Source organism: Anticarsia gemmatalis, chromosome Z, assembly GCF_050436995.1.
Source record: "Anticarsia gemmatalis isolate Benzon Research Colony breed Stoneville strain chromosome Z, ilAntGemm2 primary, whole genome shotgun sequence".
Lineage (NCBI taxonomy): Eukaryota > Metazoa > Arthropoda > Insecta > Lepidoptera > Erebidae > Anticarsia > Anticarsia gemmatalis.
The window spans coordinates 12,915,594-12,936,748 of NC_134776.1; the positions used below are offsets into that span (position 1 = coordinate 12,915,594).

The 21,155-nt window shown below is 36.5% G+C and overlaps 2 protein-coding genes and 1 pseudogene across 2 annotated transcripts in view; 2 read left to right on the plus strand and 1 right to left on the minus strand.

Annotated features, from left to right (window-relative positions):
- LOC142986133 (carboxyl-terminal PDZ ligand of neuronal nitric oxide synthase protein) overlaps nt 1-7,435 on the plus strand; it is a 122,861-nt gene extending 115,426 nt beyond the window's left edge. Inside the window, exon 10 of the mRNA XM_076134414.1 lies at nt 2,971-7,435. Coding sequence (XP_075990529.1) covers nt 2,971-3,204 — 234 coding nt within the window. The 3' untranslated portion in view covers nt 3,205-7,435. The remainder of the gene's footprint in view (nt 1-2,970) is intronic.
- A 132-nt stretch (nt 7,436-7,567) lies between these two features.
- LOC142986134 (uncharacterized) lies at nt 7,568-15,264 on the minus strand. Its single transcript, XM_076134415.1, has 3 exons — nt 15,101-15,264; nt 10,924-11,164; nt 7,568-10,167 (listed from the first exon to the last, which is right to left on the minus strand). Exons 1-3 carry the CDS (start codon nt 15,183-15,185, stop codon nt 8,889-8,891), a joined length of 1,605 nt encoding a protein of 534 aa, XP_075990530.1. The 5' UTR covers nt 15,186-15,264; the 3' UTR covers nt 7,568-8,888.
- LOC142986754 (uncharacterized) lies at nt 12,392-13,482 on the plus strand (annotated as a pseudogene).
- Nucleotides 15,265-21,155: the final 5,891 nt, after the last annotated feature.

Below are 21,155 nucleotides of genomic sequence, written 5' to 3' on the forward strand. Positions count from 1 at the left end.
CATACTAGCGGTCGCACAGTAGTCGAAATAAGGCTATATTTAATTTAAATTATAAGTTATTTTATATCAAAATTTATGACATTCCATAAGACCTCAGTAAACAAATAAAGCGATACTCTATGTCTATATCAGTGCTCTATGTATACATATAGACAAATATCAAACGCGTGGTAGAGTGTGTCATGTTTTATTTATTAATGTTCTTTATAAGCATTATTATTTAAAAATATCCTAGCTATAGCGGTATATTCCCGTTGTCCACCCCCTGCTTGTCCACCCCGGGTGGACAGTGACACAAATCTTTTAAAAAGTTCTCGGTGTCCACCCCTGGGGGACAGTGAGAATTAATTTTAAATTATTCCCGCTGGCCACCCCGGGTGGACAAAGACACGAGTTTCATATTACTACTCTCGATGTTCACCACCGGTGGACAAAGCCACTGCTTAAATAAACATTCTCAATGTCCACGCTTGATGGAATTGGGTGTAAAAAAATAATTAAGTAGGTATATAGTTTAATCATATTATCAACATCTTTTACTTTTGCAATCTACACAAATAATTATCACAATAGGTATTAATCAAAGTCACAGAAAAATCTTTACATCCTCATCCTTTCTAGAAATAAATCAATATTGAAGTCCCCATTGACAAGTCCCATTCGCATGTCGTGAATAAAATGATCACTTAAAATATATTTTTTTACGTTTATTGTTATAACTTATACCTTGGTTTAATAAGTGCCGCAACTTAGGGTCAATCAACATTATATGGGAAAACACACCATAGATAGTGTACCTACTTCTATTTACCCTAGAGATGTTGATAATATGATTAAACTATGTACCTACTTAATTAATTTTGTTATAATTATTTACACCCAATTCCAGAAAGCGTGGACATTGAGAATGTTCATTTAAGCAGTGGCTTTGTCCACCGGCGGTGAACATCGAGAGTAGTAATATGAAACTCGTGTCTTTGTCCACCCGGGGTGGCCAGCGGGAATAATTTAAAATTAATTCTCACTGTCCACCCGGGGTGGACAAGCAGGGGGTGGACAACGGGAATATACCGCTATAGCTATCCTATCCTCCTATACATAAACTGTAAGTGTGAAAAATTTCATACTTCTGCGTCCGCACGTTATTCGTAAAAAGGGGTCCAAAGTTTTTGCTTCACGTATTAATATATTAATGGGTAGGTACCATTCCTTTTATTAAACTTCTAAAAAGAAAAGTAGAAGTATAAAGTTCCTACTAACAATATTCGATGCGATATAATAATAAATATGTATTTATTCCTATCACACACATATGAAGGGTGTTTTTTTAAGAGGTATAGAACTTTAAATTACAATAAAACGCCGATGGATTATTCGATTAACATGATTTTTTCTTCATTTGTAACATGATTTAGTGGCATTACCTACATTTATATAAAATATGATTTCTGGCTGATTTGATTGCTTGCCACGGCTGACTCGAATGAAATCCAATCTAGACGTCTAATTTTTAAGGACATTTTTCAACATTTGTGGCTGTATATCGGCCTTGTTGTCTTCTAAATGGTCAAGCGTTTGAAGTTTATGCGCATAGACCAATAACTTTACATAATCCCAAAGAAAATAGGTTAACGGTGCGAAATCACAAGATCTTCCAGGCCAATTCACAGATCCAAAATGTGAAATTAGGTCCGTTTTTCTGGATGTAACGATGTTTCGCCATACACTTGGGGTGGTTATGTTTCTTGCCGTAGCCATTCAACCAGAAGCGCGCTTCGATAAAATGGGCGTAGTAAGCGATACGTATTTCGCACAGAACCATTATTTTCTAAATAGAATTGGACAATTTGCAAGTGTCGTTTAGGCGTGAGTCTATTTATGATGACTTGCAAAACCAAACAAAATCACTTGACCGCTATGAAATCGGTCGTCATCTTAAAAAGTAAGGTATACTTAAAGTTCTTTACCTCGAACAAAACCACCCGTTACATTTTGGACAAGTCATTGCTGGTGTCTTGCCGTGGATACGAACCCTCGGCTATTATTACTCTTAATAAATAGGTGCTTATATGTATATTAATCATAATATATCATATTCTAAAACTGAAAAAAATTGAGAGGACGTTTCTGTAGCATTTGTGATTTCACTGTCAAATACAGCAAATATCACTACGTGAATACTAAACGTCAAGCCAATATTTTCTTGTTACGAACAAAACGATGTTTAGTTCAAGATCATTAATGAATTATGTATTCCAACGTACTTACATTTTAGTTACACTCGAGTTTATTTTAAAATTAACGAGGGTATTAATTATTCACAGCTTGTTTATTCCATTATAAAATCCATTAGCCTAATTTAAAATACGCGGGCAATAAATAAGATACTGTATAGCAGACAACTGCGACCTGTCTGAGGGCCGGGTTTCTACTACAGAATCATGATAATACATCGTGAAAGGGTATCGAAAGACCAGAGGTTCGTAAAAACTAAATTCCTTCAAATATTGAAGCTAGTTCATTGCTTTTGCCTATTCTACTATGACAAAGAGTAGCCAGACGGCAGTGACATAGATCGAGCAACATTTTATACGGATAGAATGGTGATAAGAAACAAACGTAACGAATATTCGCTCCATGTAAAACACTGGTATCCAGGTACATCCGGTGCGACTGGGAGGACTTTTTGGTTTGTCAATTAAGCTCTTCCACCAAATATTGATATTCAAAAGTTATGTAATTACACTAGGTTTTAATACGGATATGCCTATTTAAAGAAACATCTGATTACAAAATAAACTGGCGCTGAAACACAGCGAGCGTGCTTTGCGAATTTTCGTAGGTGTGTAGCAATACGAAATAGCAGCGAGATGTATAAATTGAAACACTTGTGCAAATAATTTTATCAAAGTGTACACTGCGTGCGTTACTCCTAATCATTCCAATGTTATTTGTTGCTTACAATTATAGTTGTCTTCGAGTGCGAAAATAGACCGATGGTTCTCTCTTCTACCTGCTAATGCACCAGCCCTCTCTCGACCAGAGAGTGGGTTTATATCTGGTATGGAGGATGGGAACGACGCGGCCACTCTCGCCGAAGCTAAGAACCTACTTCTACAATTGGGTGCAAAGAAGAAACGACGCCTCCTGCCCCTGCGCTTCACTAGAAGAAAGGTTTTAGTCAATAAGCACACATTACTATAACGTTTAGATTACTGTACGCTGTTTCTAAAGGAATGTAAAAGTTAAGCCATTGCTTGGAAATTGATAAAAACCCATTGTTAAAATATGTGCATACCTACCTATTGACACTTTAAAAACATGCCATGAAAAGCCATGTAAAAATTTACTAATATGGTAATATACATATATGTTTATATTGTAGATTGACCAAAAACACAAAACAGATTCAAATATGAAGCTTTGCCGCTTAATGTACCTATGCATGCGTAACAACAAGTGCAATTTTCCGAAATTCTAAGAAATACGATGTCTTCTTACCTTGCTTCTAGGACTATTATATCTATATAATGGGTAAATGTCTCATACTACTTAAGGTAGTAGACAACCAAAGCAAAATATAATCTATTTATTCGCGAATCCTTTTAAACAGCGTATATGGCTTGATAATACATATTATTAGTGAAAATTACAGTATTTAGAACGATGAAGTACTATGTTGAAGAAATACTTATCATTAAAATCGATATGATATTTTTCGTTGCACTTTATATTAACATATAATTAGTAAAGCTATGGTGCTCTCCAGTTGAATGGTTAAGCACATTAAGTTAGTCTTAATTTAGTTTCAGTGATCTCAATTCTAATGCATTGTATTGCTCGTGTTTACTAAATATTATATCACTTTGTAAGTCGCATGATATAATAAATAGGTAATAGGTCAAATTAGAGTTACGTTAGGGTAATCAAAGAAGTTTTCAGGAGATCATCTTAAATGTAGTCGCAATGAACTACGACCAAACCTGTTTTACATGAGTTTGTGCTTGACTCTTATCCCATTGTAACTACCCGCAGTGATAGTTACTGTTATTTAAAATTTGTTTGAAAGTACATAGCTAGAAAAATATTTTCTAAACAGTATGATGTAATTCAAAGGATACAAATGTTTATGTACTGATAGAAAGATTGCGTATTCTGTATCATATCATATCACACATAGTTCATCTACTCTTCATGAAACAGCCTCCGTCCGTTCGGTTTGTTCTTGGTTGATAGTTAAAACACGGGCGTAGAGAGATTCCAAGAATATTTAACAATTTATTACAAGTCGAATTGACACTTCACTTTACTCAGAATATAAAAAATAGCAAAAAGATTAAGTAGTTTAAAGAAAAAGATGACGCGTCATTTTTGGGTAATTATATACTTTTGGTTCTATAGGGTGGAAAATGAATTTGAAATATGTAGGAAAACTACGACATAATAATATGTATATGTAGTTTATTAGAAATAATTTCTAGGTTTCATTCTTTAGTAAATGCTTCGGTTTATTTTTGAATAAAAATTACTAGACGCATGTTACCTTTAAAATTCGACATTATTGTATTCAAGGTGGTCCCTTTAATTATCCAAATTATTTTTCATCCTGTATCCAAAAGTATGTATGCTTGAAGGCTCTTTTTTGAATATTGAACTGTGAATGTATAATTAAGATGCACTAATCTAGCTAAAAACAGGAATTGAATGATGTCTACCCGCGCCAGTCAGTCTGTGAAAGCAGGTGTCTTTTTGTGGATATTATTATGTTCTGCGTTATAAATTGTTAGTTAGTTAATTCGTTTCCTTTGTCGGCCACTGCCTTAAAACTAAAGCTTTGTTACTTTAATTTTATTACTTACCTAAGTTTTAGTTTTAGAGTTGTTTCTAATATGTATAGCAGTATTAATCGCAATTAGACAACTATTATATAAATATTTCAATTTATATTGACCTCGAGTAATGAATGAACAAAACATTATGAATTAACTAATTTTATCTTACTAAGTTTAAATAATTATGAACGTCTTGCAATTACGTACTTATCTACATAGTGAAAAAATAGGTGGCCCCAGTGAGGGAAACTACTTGGAATATTGAAGTTTGTTCAATTCATAAAAAAGGAACATGCTTTATTTTTTTTTAGTAAAATATCTGCCTTCAAGGATTTTTGAGAAATGCTCAAAATTGGGAATTTAACTACTTTTACGTTATTTTTATTTGAAAAATAAAAGTATGTTTCCTTTATATTCAAAGTAGTAGTATCTAATATCTTCTATACTTTCAGTAGTTTTACTTCATGGCCTATAATTTTTCCACATTGTATATTAATAGAGACTTTGTGAAATTATGCATTTCTTAGTTTGGTATTATGTAAGTAAATATTTTAGTGTAATAATTATATAGTTAATGTAAGCTTCGTGTTGTAGAATTAGTGAACAAATAGTTTTTACTGCATACAGCGACCAAATAATTTGTGTTACGAAGTATTGAACACCAAACGTAACGCACATTATAACACTAGTGTATAGCGAGGCCAATAAAACGATATAAAGAATGTTAACAAACTTTTAATTTTTACAATTGACAGGGTCGGTTTTATACAGCAATGAATGCTTGCCGCCCGCCTAGATGTAACAAAAGTCATGCGATGCCTCTTGAAATCAAATATGAACTAAAAATCGATAAATACAAAAATAATTTAGGTATAACAGAGCTCAGAATGTTTACAATCTTTATCACCTTTTATGGGCCGCGTTTAGGTATCATACCGTGATCCGTGCCAATGTGTTTTGGATAACAGTCATCCTAAAGTTAAGACTTCTTAATGACCCAGGCCAGCAAGGCGCCACTGAGCTATCTACCGTTAATAAAATGAAATACAGTGCCATAACTTGATGACTATGTCTAAACTTTCACAAAGCGGGGACTGACTCACGGTTGCACCAGTTAATCAAAAAAATATATATTCTTCGTAGTTACACCGTTCAACGTAATCAGCAGTCATGTGACAAAATTATCATAATTTGTTACATCAAGCAGTTTTTATTAAACATTTTATTCATATTCTTTCTGGTCAGTACTTACATACGTAAAGGTCGATGCAGGGGTTAATTTGAATCATCTTCGAAGCCACGGCCTATAAATTCTTGATAGTTACACGAAACTAACCTGCAAGTGTAACCACAAGTCAGTCCCCCAATATTTATCTGCAGTTTTCTGTTATTTCTTAGTCTCAACGCGTTGTTAATTGTTAGACTAAATACTTACATTATAATTAGAGAAAAAATTAGGGTGGTTTAATTATTTCGGACTGATTTGGATCTGAATTTAAAAAAAAAATCACGGTCTAATATTTATAGGAAATGTTACTTGTAAACACCATTTTGTGCAAAGTTTATGGTAGATAAATACTTTCCAATATAAGGTATTTCCAATTACATACTGAACTATACGTTTTTTCTTGATAATTGGTATCCCTTTTGAAGATACTAGAGAGGCGATTCCCTGCTACTAACGGCAAGCTAGCGAAATATGTATGAAAATCCAATCAGTAGCGCAATTCTCTACGTTAGCGGTATCGAGTGCTAGACAACCGACTGTTGAGAAATTTGTATGAAAGTCTGATCGGCGCCTGTAGCGCGCCGTATAGAACTATTTTTGCAGTAGGTACATTTTAAATGTCAAGTAGAGAATCGCGCTACTCTTTCCTATTTGGATTTCGGATTAACCAAATTAGTAGCGAAGGACTCTTGCTCGTTACTTGAAGGCCATGTACCCACTTATTAAACACTTCTATATAGCTTCTTAATAATAATAATAATATCCGGAATGTTGCGAGGTATGTGAAAACGATCACAGTCTTACAATTCCGTGTTATTATTCCTGACAATAAATTAATATTCAAAAAGTTTTCAGTTTTTATATGCCGGTCAAAGATGCGAGCCAGAACGCCCTAATCATATAGCTCCTAGACAATATAAAATGACTTGGAGTCACCTGCTACTTACTTTTTCGAAATACTTAATAAGATCGACGATAAATTGTATAATGACTGACTATAGTTCTAACATAATGTGTTCTTTAGTTTCAAGTGATTTATAGTTTAATATGTTTAAATAAGAAATTATGGTTTACTGTAATATAAATAATGATGGAACCAAATGTTTTATTTTTATCTAAGTACATACTTCTAGGACTCCTTATTACATATAAGATGAATTTCTGAATTAATGTTTCGCAGGACAAAAACCGCCTACACTTGAATCTCAATCGTTAGGTAGGTACCTAAGTGCTCTGATCAATTTACATGCAGTTTTAAATATAGCTTTAAATAATCCAAGACTCGTTCTGCCATAAAAAATGGTGAGATCCATGTCAATAGTAAATAGGTTATTATTAGGTTAACTAATGATGTCAATTCATTATCCTGAGCAATACATTATAATAAACGACTCACCACTTTTTTCGGTAGAATAAAAAAAAACAATGTTCCTAAATGTCCTTTGAGGTCGACGATTTTAAACGTACATTTAAAATCGTCGACCTCAAAGGACAAATAATAGCTTATTAAAGATTTTAGTGTAAACATATATTTCACCTTTAAAAACACTACCTATTATTTATTGGTAATTGGACTACAATCGTATCAAGGCAACACATAACAAAATTAATATTTTACAAAAGGGTTTTGTTTTGTGCCCGTAGTGAGTTTTTCTACATTAATTAAGGTGTCCTTGTTATTTGTTGCACACAATTAATTCTATCTTCCCGCACCTGCAGGGTGTTCATATTATTTAGATAGCATACATGTAGTGCTCCAGAGCCAATTTTTATAATATAACATCAAACTCAATGCTGCTCAACGTCGCAGGCGCACTGCTGTGCATCCCCCCCCCCTCATATTGACTGTCTAAATGAAAAAGGTAGCTGTATTTTAAAATTATATTTATTTCCTACTTAAACTTGCAGGCTGAGTTCATTGCCTAATCAAAACGTGGGATTCTTACAAATTCCAAGCGTTCAGGTGCCAGAGTGCACAACTAGCGCAAACAGTAAATCTTTTTTCGCTAACCGTTAAAAATGTATCACAAAATTGGCAAATCCAAGTAAAACATTTATAAATCTTCACACAAATGTTTTTATAATTATTAAACTATAATCCACTTAATTTAGATTCTTTAAACATCAACCTGTGGAAAAGTATCTAGTGAGCTAAAATTAAAAAAAACCTTTATTATGGCGTCTTGATGAAAATAATTTTCGTGACGTTATGACCTTTTTAGCCGACACGATATCAATGTCGATTTTTCACCATAATTAAGTTGTATACCAAAATTGAGCTCAATAGGTATTTTTCCGCAGAAAAAACTTTAAATTACTGGCTTAATATGGGCTCATCATGGCGGTTTATTTACTACAGTAGCGCCCCCTTTCTTGGTTTTTACTTAGGACACTAGGTGACTAAAAGTCGTAGCTCACTTACACGACTCTGCTCACTCTGCTCCAAAACTGCTGCCACCCAACACCGCCCTAAAACCGGGCGACTGTTCGCAGCCCGCGCGGCGACAGCTAGCTGGTGGCCAGATGTCCACGCGCCTACTGGTCGCGTTTTTCGCCACAGACACAGTTCGCGATCAGCGCATTCGCCGCGGCGACTACTAGCAGTCAGCGCGCGGACACCGACTCGGTGTTCGTTTACAACGCGTAATCAGCAAGGCGTCACCTACCGAGTAGTCTGATGGCCGAAATCTTGCTGACACCGAGCTGTCTACTAATTTATGTTGTCAATATAAACTATACCGCAAGGCCACGACTTACAGCTACAGCCCATATTTGAATGACATATTATTAGTCGGGTGGTAGCAGAGTCGTGTAAGTGGGCTATGACCTTAACGATACATCCAGTAATCATCAATTTCAAAACCGTAATCCAAAGGCCATACAGTGTTGTATGGCTTAGTCGGTCTATTCTTCGCTTTTTTATACTTCTCTTCAATACTATTCTGACTTGCTTCTAATTTTTTTTGTTGTTTTAGTTTCTTTTTCCTTCTTTTTTCTTGCCTTAACCTTTGTCTTTCTTCTTCATACGCTTCAATAATTGAAGGGTCTACTTCATCAGGACCTGCCCCTCCACCTCCACCCATCGATGTATCCTCTTCCTCAGAGCTCGAGCCATCATCGTCGCCACCGCCACCATCACCACCACCACCACCATCACCACCACCACCACCACCACCACCACCGCCGCCGCCGCCGAAGCCGCCGCCACCGCCACCACCACCACCATAGCCGCCACCTCCACCACCACCACCACCTCCGCCACCACCCATACCAGGTCCTCCACCGCCCATACCAGGTCCTCCACCGCCCATACCAGGTCCTCCACCGCCCATACCGGGTCCACCACCGCCGCCTCCACCACCGCCACCACCACCACCAGGGCCGCGACCACCGCCACCACCACCACCACCACCAGGACCGCGACCACCACCGCCGCCGCCGCCGCCGCCGCCGCCGCCGCCGCCGCCGCCACCACCACCATAGCCGCCACCACCACCGCCGCCGCCACCACCGTAGCCGCCACCACCACCGCCGCCACCACCACCACCGCCGCCACCACCACCGTAGCCGCCACCACCACCACCACCACCACCACCGCCGCCACCACCACCGTAGCCGCCACCACCACCGCCACCATAGCCACCACCACCACCACCACTACCACCGCCGCCACCACCACCACCATAGCCGCCTCCACCACCACCGCCATCGCCACCACCACCACCGCCTCCTCCACCACCACCACCACCACCACCCGACCCGCGACCTCCTTTTTTCTTTTTCTTTTTGCCGCTTTTGCCACCCGCGTAATCCTCTCCAAAATCTCCTCCAAAACCACCACCACCCGTGCCATGTGATGCTGTATCTACAGTTTTTTGCGGTTTTGTATCAATAGCGAGCATTCGGTCCCGGCCTAACAGAATTCGTTTAAATTCGGGTTTGTACCAGTATTTCCGAGAAATCTCGTGCATCATTCTCACTAGGTGGTAGATCTCGAAATACAAATGTTGTACTAACTCCAATTTCTTCAAAAATGTTGTGATTCCAGCATCTTGAAATTTGGTAGGATATGCAACCCACCCTATGTGTTCAACCATCTTTTTGTATCTGTATGTTATTTTTAAAAGAATAATAATTTCAGAGAGTCATCTATACTATTTATTAAACTTACTAATATTATAAAGAGGTTAATTTTGTAAATTTGTGTGTTTGGGTTAATCTCACAAACTACTGAACCGATTTTGGAAATTATTTACTCACATGTAGCTGCATTATCCCTGAATACTGTAGGCTAAATTATCTTAATATGGTGCATATTAGTCGAGCAATTATAATCTTTGCCAAGCAAGTCGAAATATTTTACTTCTTAAAATAGAATGATTTGCATGCGCTGCCTAAACCGTTCCATAAAACGGAAAACGATGTATGGCAATCTGGTCCGTCTTAAGCTTGCTTACGTTTGGATGGTTATTTAAGAAAGAAAAAAATTATCTTTGTCAAAATCAGGGGGCACGGCAACGCTTCCGCACAAGTCGAGCAAAAAAAGTGGCACGGCCGTACCTACCATCCTTTTCTCGGAGCAATTCCGGCTATTTTCGACCCACCTATAATTTCGTTGTGGGAAAAACAAAAACCTGAATTCAAATTAAAGACTGAATCAGCCTGGAATAGTCGTTCATTCCTTTTCATATTTCAGTGTGCGTTAAAAGTCATCGGCCGAGTTTGGCGACAGCCATCTTCAATGGCATGCCTTTTCCCTTGTCACAGTTATTCCGTGATCTCGGCCTATATAGTTCTAGTACCTATGCAAAAAATTACGTAGTTTCGCATTTTTGACGCGATGTGTTATTCTATTAAAATTACCTTTCTAATATCTCTCCCATTACGTAACCCTCTTCGTACATGGGGGTTTCTTCGTACATCCATCGCTGATGATTCATCTCTTTCACCCTGTATACCGCTTCCTGATAGAATGTCCGTGCAGAAAATAATATCCTTTCAGACATATTTTGTTTTTGCCACGGGACTTCTCTCCATCGGTATCTCTGCAATCTGTATTTCTGTTCAAAGTAGTCCATATAAGCAGATGACGAATCGATCAAACCTGGTGAGAAATATCACTATAGAATCCAGTATTATTATTGAACTTGGGAATTAGCGGAACAGTTATGTACTTTTAGACAAAATTTTATATAATATAACAATAGTTTTGACCAGTGCCCCAATATTTGAAAAAGGAGAATTTTTGACGTGCATATTTACATTTGAAAATGATTCTACCAGGGCACTTAGTACGTAAATAAAAAAATATGACGAGTAGCTTTATCTAGATAAATAGGTTTAAATTAATATCTTTATTCGATTATTTATTATAAACAACTTCAAGAGGCAAAAGCAAACTTATTAAACACTAGCTTTTTGTAACACTTTTTACTGTTACTCTGATCCTATTGGTCGTAGCGTGATTATACAAAATATGCTTTTTTTTTCACGAAAAATATTCTAAAAATTATTTATATCCATACTAATATTATAAATGCGAAAGTAACTCTGTCTGTCTGTCTGTCTGTCTGTCTGTCTGTCTGCTACTCAATCACGCCTAAACTACTAAACCAATTTGCATGAAATTTGGTATGGAGATATTTTGATACCCGAGAAAGGACATAGGCTACTTTTTACCCCGGGAAAATAACGCATTTCTCGGGAAAATTCAGGTGGCGAACGCAATACTAATAATATACTTACTAATATAATATACTTTCGCAATTATAATATTACTAGCTGACCCGCGCAACTTCGCTTGCGTCACATAAGAGAGAATGGGTCAGAATTTTCCCCGTTTTTGTAACACTTTTTACTGTTACTCTGCTCCTATTGGTCGTAGCGTGATGATATACAATATGCTTTTTTTTTCACGAAAAATATTCTCAAAATTATTATTTACTAGCTGACCCGCGCAACTTCGCTTGCGTCACATAAAAGAGAATAGGTCATAATTTTAGCCATTTTTGTAACATTTTTTACTGGTACTCTGCTCCTATTGGTCGTAGCGTGATGATATATAGCCTATAACCTTCCTCGATAAATGGACTCTATCTAACACTGAAAGATTTTTTTAAATCGGACCAGTAGTTCCTGAGATTAGAGCGTTCAAACAAACAGACAAACAAACAAACAAACTCTTCAGCTTTATAATATTAGTATAGAAGTATAGATTTCATCCTAATCTGTTGAGTAGTATATGCGTGAAAGAGTAACAAACATCCATACATACATACTCACAAACTTTCGCATTTATAATATTAGTAGGATCTGTCTACCAAAGGTCATGGCCCATAATCCGACCCGGTTCAAAAATGTTTTTGTACATAAACGAAAATGGTGGTAAATAATGCAGGTATAACCCACTTTTCATTATATGTAAAAATAAAAAAAATATTCCATGGAGAGATCGTTCAGAAGACCCCTAAAAATTGGGAAATAATTAGCTGCACAACCTCAGATGCTACAATTATGCGCAGTATCATGCAAGAAAACTCAGTTTGGCATTGGTTTTTAAGGTCTAATGATGTATTCATATTGGACCGCGGATTTCGGGACTCTATTTCAACAATCGAAGGTTGTGGTTATAATCCAGACATGCCACCTAGCAGATCCAGAGGAGAACAATTATCAACGGCCGAAGCCAACAAATCGAGATTGATAACATTGGTCCGATGGCCAGTAGAGACCATAAATGGCCGTTTTAAAAAAGACTTCAAAATATTTCGGCACACGTATTTTAATCTTGCGTTGCCTAATATGATGACGGACTTCAGGGTTACTGCTGCACTAATTAATGCAACACGACGTCCTTACGAAGATAGCGTGTACGTAGAGCAGTTTATAAATATTATAAATGAGAATATAAATAGAGAGAATGAATTGGCACAATATGTGCAAGAAAATAATATGAATAGGCAAAGAGTAGCCTTCGTGCCTATTGATGGTAATGATCCATCGTTCGGTGATTTCCCTCAACTAACATATGAGGAATTGACTTTGTTTACATTGGGGAGTTATCACTTGAGATTAGCCAGATCTTGCTGCCACGAGCACATGCGACCAAATGGTCTGTACACATTAGAAGTGTACAGACACCGCATGTTAGTTGACAACAAAATATTAATTAGAGGGAGAATTCAGTCTCGACATGTCAGGAGTAAACAATATTAAACTTATGTTTTGGTGAATCCAACACGACATGGTCGAGAGAGTATCGAGGGATACTACTGTTCATGTATTCACGGCCGCCGCACTATAGGAAGTTGTGCCCATATTGCAAGCGTAGTATACTTTTTATCCTGGGCCAGACATCAAGAAAATATTGATACACCTGCTGCTTTCTTGGACAATGTAATAGATATTGATGAAGCTGAATAAACATTAAAAAAAAACATGTATTTTATTTTCTCTTCCCTAAAACCACAAGTTATAAGATAAGTTTTCAATTACAGTAGATTACAATTTTTATTATTATTATTTTATGATCCCCATCAGCCACAATAATGCGCCAGTTACCATTGAAAAGTACAATCATTTGTCTTTGATACCCGCCATATTTCATTTCTGTACGCCGTAGGTATAGTTTTCACACTAAATGGGCCATGACCTTTCATCAAAGTTTTTCAACAGCTCTTTATATAATGTTGCATTTAAATTTATAAAAACTTTGTATGATACGTTTGTGGGGCTTTCTTAAAAACTACTGAATTATTTCACGATTTTTTTTTACTAATACAAAGCTTAGTTATTCCTTAACAACAAAATATGCTTTTTTTTTCACGAAAAATATTTTCAAAATTATTTATCTCTCTTAATATGTACAACGAAGTCGCGCTAAGGCATATCCGCCATTAAAACAGTTGCCATGACAACGGAATTTTGTTAATTCAATGTCATTATATTGTTGATTATTCAAGACTTCGTTCGTAACCTGATTTTTTTCGGGAAATGCGTCATTTTCCCGGGGTAAAAAGTAGGCTATGTCCTTTCTCGGGTATCAAAATATCTCCATACCAAATTTCATGCAAATTGGTTCAGTAGTTTAGGCGTGATTGAGTAGCAGACAGACAGACAGACAGAGTTACTTTCGCATTTATAATATTAGTATGGATAAATAATTTATTTATATCTCATAATATAACGAAGTCGCGCTAAGGCATCCCCCATTAAAACAGTTGCCATGACAACGGAATTTTGTTAATTCAATGTCATTATAATTTTGATTATTCGCGACTTCGTTCGCTACCTGAATTTTCCCGGGAAATGCGTCATTTTCCCGGGATAAAAAGTAGCCTATGTTCTTTCTCGAGTATCAAAATATCTCCATACCAAATTTCATGCAAATCGGTTCAGTAGTTTAGGCGTGATTGAGTAGCAGACAGACAGACAGACAGAGTTACTTTCGCATTTATAATATTAGTATGGAAGTATGGATTGATATATTATTATGAAAAACCCAATGCACAGTCAACGTCTTAAAACTGTTCGAAGTCGAAAGACAACATTACGGCATTTTTGACAAGCGGATATTGCCGGATATATCTGATTTCGGTGTCTTTTTGTCCGAGTTGATACGTGTGCTTAAATTTACTTCAGAGTGATCGCTTTACTATAACAATTGCTTTTGATAGTTAATTCTAGCAATATCAATCTTATTTTATGATCCACAACACTTTCAGAAATGAAAAAAAATTATGTTTCAAAATGACGAATCTTCAAACTTGTATGACTCGGTTTAAAGTGATCTAACAGGTTTTGTGCCGTGTTAACTTTTGCTTAAAATGGCTAGCTCTATCGATAATAGTATATGCCTTTTTGGTTGACCGGCACTCTCAAAATAGGCCCGAAATTGATGATTCTTTGGTATGAAAATTCCTTAGGAAGTGTAGAGTTATAGTACTAAGAGAGGATGTTTGATAATTCGAAATAATTTCACGCGATAAAACCGCGGGTGGTAAGCTAGTACTACTAGGTAAAGTTTAAAAATAAGTCTTACAGGTCAGGATTAGCCAGGAAAAACATATTTTTTTACAAATACGGTTGCAAAAATGTAAGTGTATCGCCTCCTCTTCCTTTTCCATTTTCGTAAAAACGAAACTAAAAATTGTTTAAATACCTATCAATCTAATCTGCTCTTCGTAAACTATTGAAATAACTACTTTATGCGTCTTATTAATTGGAATTAGCTTAATATCTGTAATAAAAATTATTTTTTACTGGTCGTAAATAAATATTTTACGTTTATTATATTTTTACGACCACTGAAAAATAAAAGGGGCACCTAGTAGTACCTTCTGCATCCCAGAGCTGAAGCGACAGTAAGAAGCATGCGTTAAATATTAAAGTGTTAAAAGAAAAAATATTTTTTTTTTTTACTTATAATGTCCTCCTAGCCGATATACGGCTACGGCGGTCAGTTTCATTGAAACAGGCCATCTGTGCAGGACTTTGTTTATAGTGCCCAAGAGTGTGCACAATACACAGGTACACTCTCTATTCCATCACTCTCATAGTTTGGTGGGACGGATAACCGACACGACCAGTGAGAGGTCAGGCGCAGGACCGACGGCTTTACTTGCTCTCCGAGGCACGGAGGTCTTCGACCTCAACTTCCCAACTTCGGGCAATCTCTAAGAAATTCTTGACAGAAAATCTCAGAAAAGACTTTTTGGCCCGACCCAGGATTCGAACCAGGGACCTCTCGCAACGCAGCCGCATATACTACCGACCGCGCCACAGAGGCAGTTGACCTAAACTGTCCAATTGTCGGGCAAAGGTCTCCCCCAAACTCCTCCACCGGTCTCTATGCTCAGCCATCTCCTGCCACCTTTCCAGATAGGTTTCCAAATCGTCACGCCAACGTTTCTTCGGCCTGCCTCGACGTCGTCGTCGACCTTCAGGCATTCATTGTGCGACGATACTTGCCCACCTGCCTGGATGCATCCGAACATGACCCGCCTTATCTCACTTAAATTTGGCAGCTTTATTGCCAACATCCACGACTCCTGTTTGGTTTTTTTGTTTTAAAAAGTCTGTTAAATAAAAAAAATATTGAACAGCATTCAATGATTTTTGATAAATTCTGGAATAAACCTGGAATGGAACTGAAGAGCAAGTTTCTTATTTAGGTATTGAATTAGCTCTTTTTACTAACCTACTTCTGTGTTCTACATCAAGGCAAAGGGTCGTTAGATGTCAGTGCTCTGAGACAGTTGTTGAGACTGGCCCCCACAAAGGAACGCATTCAAGTCCCCTACCGCTAAATAATGTATGTCACCCCCGCCCATCATGCGATAATTTAATACTTATGGATAAAAAAAATAATCAAAAGAGTAATAAAAGGGAATTGAACTGACAAGAAAGTTTCCTATTTAGGTAAGTACAATAGTACATACGTACAAACATAACATTACGCTTGTTAAAAAGGTGTATAATATTCCATACACCTTTGTACCACCCAGGTTTATCGAGCGTGCTACCAAACTTCGAACTACGAAATATTTAAAATATTGTAATATAAATGAGAAAAGACCAATAGTACTTTTTCAACTCAGGCATCAAACTCGAGAACTCATGATGAGCAGTCTGAAACAGTCAGATTAACAAACTGCCTTTGTAGCACAGTCGGTATGACTGTGCCACAGAGGCTGTTTGTTAAACTAATTCAAAGATTATAGTCTATAGACTATCTACCCACCTACCATGCTTCTATTAGTTTAATCAGAGCCAATAGGTCAAGAGTCGAGTTAATGGATGACGTAAGGTTAGGTCAGCTGATACTTGCCTCGTTACGAATATGTTTATGTCTTTTAAAGTCTTTAACGGTCTTGGCTTGTACACATATTAATATTACCAATGAGTCGAATGCGCGGTAAATAAGTATTTTAAAGGTTGCGATAGGTACAGTTAACTCCAAAAGTCGCTGAACAGATCTAATTTACAAAATACCTACCTGTTTTTCACATTGAGAGTTGGTAAATCTTAGGTTATACCGGAAAATCTTAGGATTTACCACCGCTCGGGCTTTTACAGTAACAGATACATAGGAACACATTCAAGTCATTCAGCTACCGCTATATCATTTATTATGTCATCCCCGCCGATCATGTGATAATTAGATACTTAAGGATAACAATTGAATCAAAAGAGTACATTATAAAGCAGCTTTAGGTATAATGTATACGACAAAAAAATATTCATTTTAATTACTGTACCTACCTACCATGCGCAAATTTCACCTACACCAAACTTCACAAACGCAAAGTTAAGTGGCACGTATTATAATCCGGCACAATATTATAACTAGTTATCTACAAAACACGACAAGCTCCCGACTACAATATGGTACTAAAATAATGTATTGAGTATCATATAGGTAGTTATTATTATACTTAGGTAACAAGTGACCAAATCTTCCTACGAGTTTATTCCAAAAAACCTTCATTTTCTGTCAAGTCGTGACTACCTAATAAATAACAATTGCCACATAACAATACATTTGCTAGTAGGTCCGTGTTAAATGCCAGAAATGAATTCAACGAACTCATTTACAAATATGCGCAAGGTCTAATTATTTTAACTGCGTAGTTCCTCTAAAAAGCTATAGTTATACCTAACTAAAAAAATTCGGTCAATGGCGTTTCGGATTCGGGAGTCAAAGGTTTCGTAGAAAGCACTAGGTTATAGCATTAATCAAACTTGATATAATGAAAAACCTATTTGTAACTTCGGTAACAGTAAATTATTCGGCTTTCAGATTTTCCTACAATGGCGATCACACACACTACTGTCTACCTACACAGGTATTTTTGTGCAGGAAGACCGGAGAGTTCGTGCAGTTCCGAACTGCTAGAGGTGTCGAACTGGTTGACCTGAGTAGGCAAACCTGTACAGGTAGCTTCTCCGGTACAACAAAGTGAGTATGACTGACATAACAGATACTTCTTGGCATGTTTTGTTATCTATACTAATATTAGAAAGCTGAAGAGTTTGTTTGTTTGAACGCGCTAATCTCAGGAACTACTGGTCCGATTTGACAAATTCTTTCAGTGTTAGATAGCCCATTTATCGAGGAAGACTATAGGCTATATATCATCAAAAACGGGGAAAAAGTCTCCCATTCTCTGTTATGTGACGCAAGCGAAGTTGCGCGGATCAGCTAGTCTATACTAATATTATAAAGCTGAAGAGTTTGTTTGTTTGTTAGTTTGACCGCGCTAATCTTAGAAACTACTGCGAATTGAAGAATTATTTTACTGTTGGATAGCTATTTTTTGAGGAAGCTATAGGCTATATATCATCACGCTACGACCAATAGGAGCAGAGTAGCAGTGAAAAATGTTACAAAAACGGGGAAAATTATGACCTATTCTCTCTTATGTGACGCAAGGGAAATTGCACGGGTCAGCTTGCATATTATAAACAGCATCTTTAGTAGTTAATTTTCTTTTAACCAAATTGAATTGAAGGAAGTAAGATCAGTTATCTTTTCTCCATAGGCAGAAAAATTGACTCGTGAAAAATTTTGTGGGCTTAGCATTATTCTTCTCACTTATGCTACCAAACTATTGTATCTGATAGCGACAATGATTGTTGGTATCTATAGAGCAACGCAACATGACGACACAACACAAATACCAATTCATCTAACAAGCGTATAATGTCGTAGATCGTCACCTCAAGGACCGACGTACGTCCGCAGCCTTGATGACAAATAACATATAAATTAACCGCTAACTGCCGTTGAACATGGATTCGTATCCAAACTGCTCACATTACCAATCCTACTAATATTATAAATGCGAAAGTTTGTAAGAATGTATGAATGTATGGATGTACCAAACATCCATGCATACATAAATTCGTAAACTGCATACATGCATGCACACAAATTCTACTGAACCGATTAAGATGAAATTTGGTATATAGGTAGCTGAAGACCCAGAATAACACATAGGCTGTTTTTTATCCTGGAGTTTAGGAGGGATCGGGATTTACACTGTCGGTAGCGAAAACACTAGACAATCGAATCCTTTTTAAAAAATCTGTCTAATCTAATAAAGTTAAGCGACAATTAAAATAATGTCAGCGGTCTTAGTAAAAGTGGTATGATTTTCATAGCTCTTGGTTATTAGCAAAAGTCTGCTAGTTATCACCAATTATAAAAAAAAATTGAACACATAGATGTCATACTCTTCTTTTAAACAGGCTTCGTCTATCAAAATTTCGAGGTTTCAAAAATCTAGAAAAACTCGAAATATCTTTAAAAGTATTAAATATATTTAGTATAATTTTAACCAAAACCATTTTACCAAAAATATACATAGTTACATGTTGCTATTTTATCTGTATTCTTTAGAATATTCAAAAAAATTGACCAAAATATAATGTTTGGCTTAGTATGTTTCATTTTAGCTCTTCTTAAATGTGACGAATAATTCTGTGAATAACTAAGTATTTTTTTAAAATTTTTTGCACATCTTGTGAAATATGAAGATATTTATTTGTATCATTTAGAACACATTGAGAGACTATGTAATTCAATTTCACCCTGGCCGAGAGAAAAACACCTAGCAACTCCACCATACATAAATATGGTAAGTATCTAATAAGCCTTTATTAACTGGATAAAATACAATGTTATGTGGAGTGTACCCTTAGTTTTCTATCTAAGTTAAGAGAAAGTAGCACAATATCGAGTTTTACACCATGTTCTCTTATATTTATTTCACAGGTACACCATGGAAATGACAGCAGCGTGACGTAAGAGATCAGGTTTGAAGCCAAATAGCTCCAAGATTTAGGCTCATGTTTGACGTGCGAGCTTAAACTTGTCTTGGCTCGGTCACAGCCGAAAGCTCCGTTACAACATCGAGTTGTCCCACTCACCTCAATCGTAGTGGTGAATAAATGTATTTAGAATATCACATTCCTATGCTTATCGCTCCCTGCACTCAGATCTCATCATCTGTTATAAAATCTAATAACTGGAAATTATTGTTTAAATGTGTGTTAGCTTATGATTATAAAACAACTTTAACTAGTCATCAATGATACGCCTGTATAGATATGATTATAATTTATGCAGGTAGGTAGGTGCAGTAGGTATCTCAGTTTTAATAAAGATTGTGCAAGCGAGCAAAGTATCCTTTGTGCGAGTCACCTACACAATGACTGTATACTTCTATTAAGGGAAAGGAACCATGAGTCAAAAACCGAATTCAGATCCGCCGTATTCTTTACCTCGGTCGCTAAATCGACGATGATGTAAACAGCTGCATAATATAAACTAATATAACTTGTTGCAAAGGTTATCGTGGTACACAACACTATATGTGGTGCTATATCGCATATTTATCTCGATATAGTAATACCAGAGTAGGAATTTTACTTAAATCTCGTAGGTTGCAGGTGTTTGCTATGGAAATCCATTCAGACGAAGAATAACACGACTCTTTTATTCTACGCTAAGACCGAAATAACAATTCATTGTGTTTTAGGCTGTTTCTAAAAACTATTAAGTTACATATACATATGTTTGCTAAGAAAACCATTCTCTCGAGTGCCGCCAGTTTGAATACCAAGCAAGTAGGTACAACAAATTAATATAACAAAGCATTGTAATTAGGCACAGGCATGACTTGAATGTGCGGAGGATATATTTGCAACCTTTCTCATAATCCTTTTATTCCGTTTATTTGCCTTTAACAATTCAGACAGTTACATAGAAAGTTACAAGGTACATCGTGCTCAAACATTTAAACAACACTTGATAAGAACCGTGATATTATTATAATCATTTTGCTCTTACGATCAATTAAACAATCAACAACTTACGTATTCAGTACCATTAGACATTTTAATTCTTATAAATTAAATAGATTAGGAGTTGGACTGTGAATCGAAAGATAGGTAGGTACTCTACGACTCTACCTAACCTGAGATCATCGATAGAATCCTCTTAGTTAAGCTTTACCTTTACACACTTATGAATAACCCATGTTTCCTATAACGTAAAGAACAGGTCAACTAAAACCAGCTTCGTCGAAGCT

What these genes read in the sequence shown, in the direction of transcription:
- LOC142986134 (XM_076134415.1), bottom strand. Translation starts at nt 15,185, where the DNA reads ATGGAAAAGGAAGAGGAGGCGATACACTTACATTTTTGCAACCGTATT. An exon ending in TTCCTGGCTAATCCTGACCT is followed by an intron (nt 11,165 to 15,100) that starts GTAAGACTTATT and finishes ATTTCTCACCAG; the next exon opens with GTTTGATCGATTCGTCATCT. An exon ending in ATGGGAGAGATATTAGAAAG is followed by an intron (nt 10,168 to 10,923) that starts GTAATTTTAATA and finishes AATAACATACAG; the next exon opens with ATACAAAAAGATGGTTGAAC.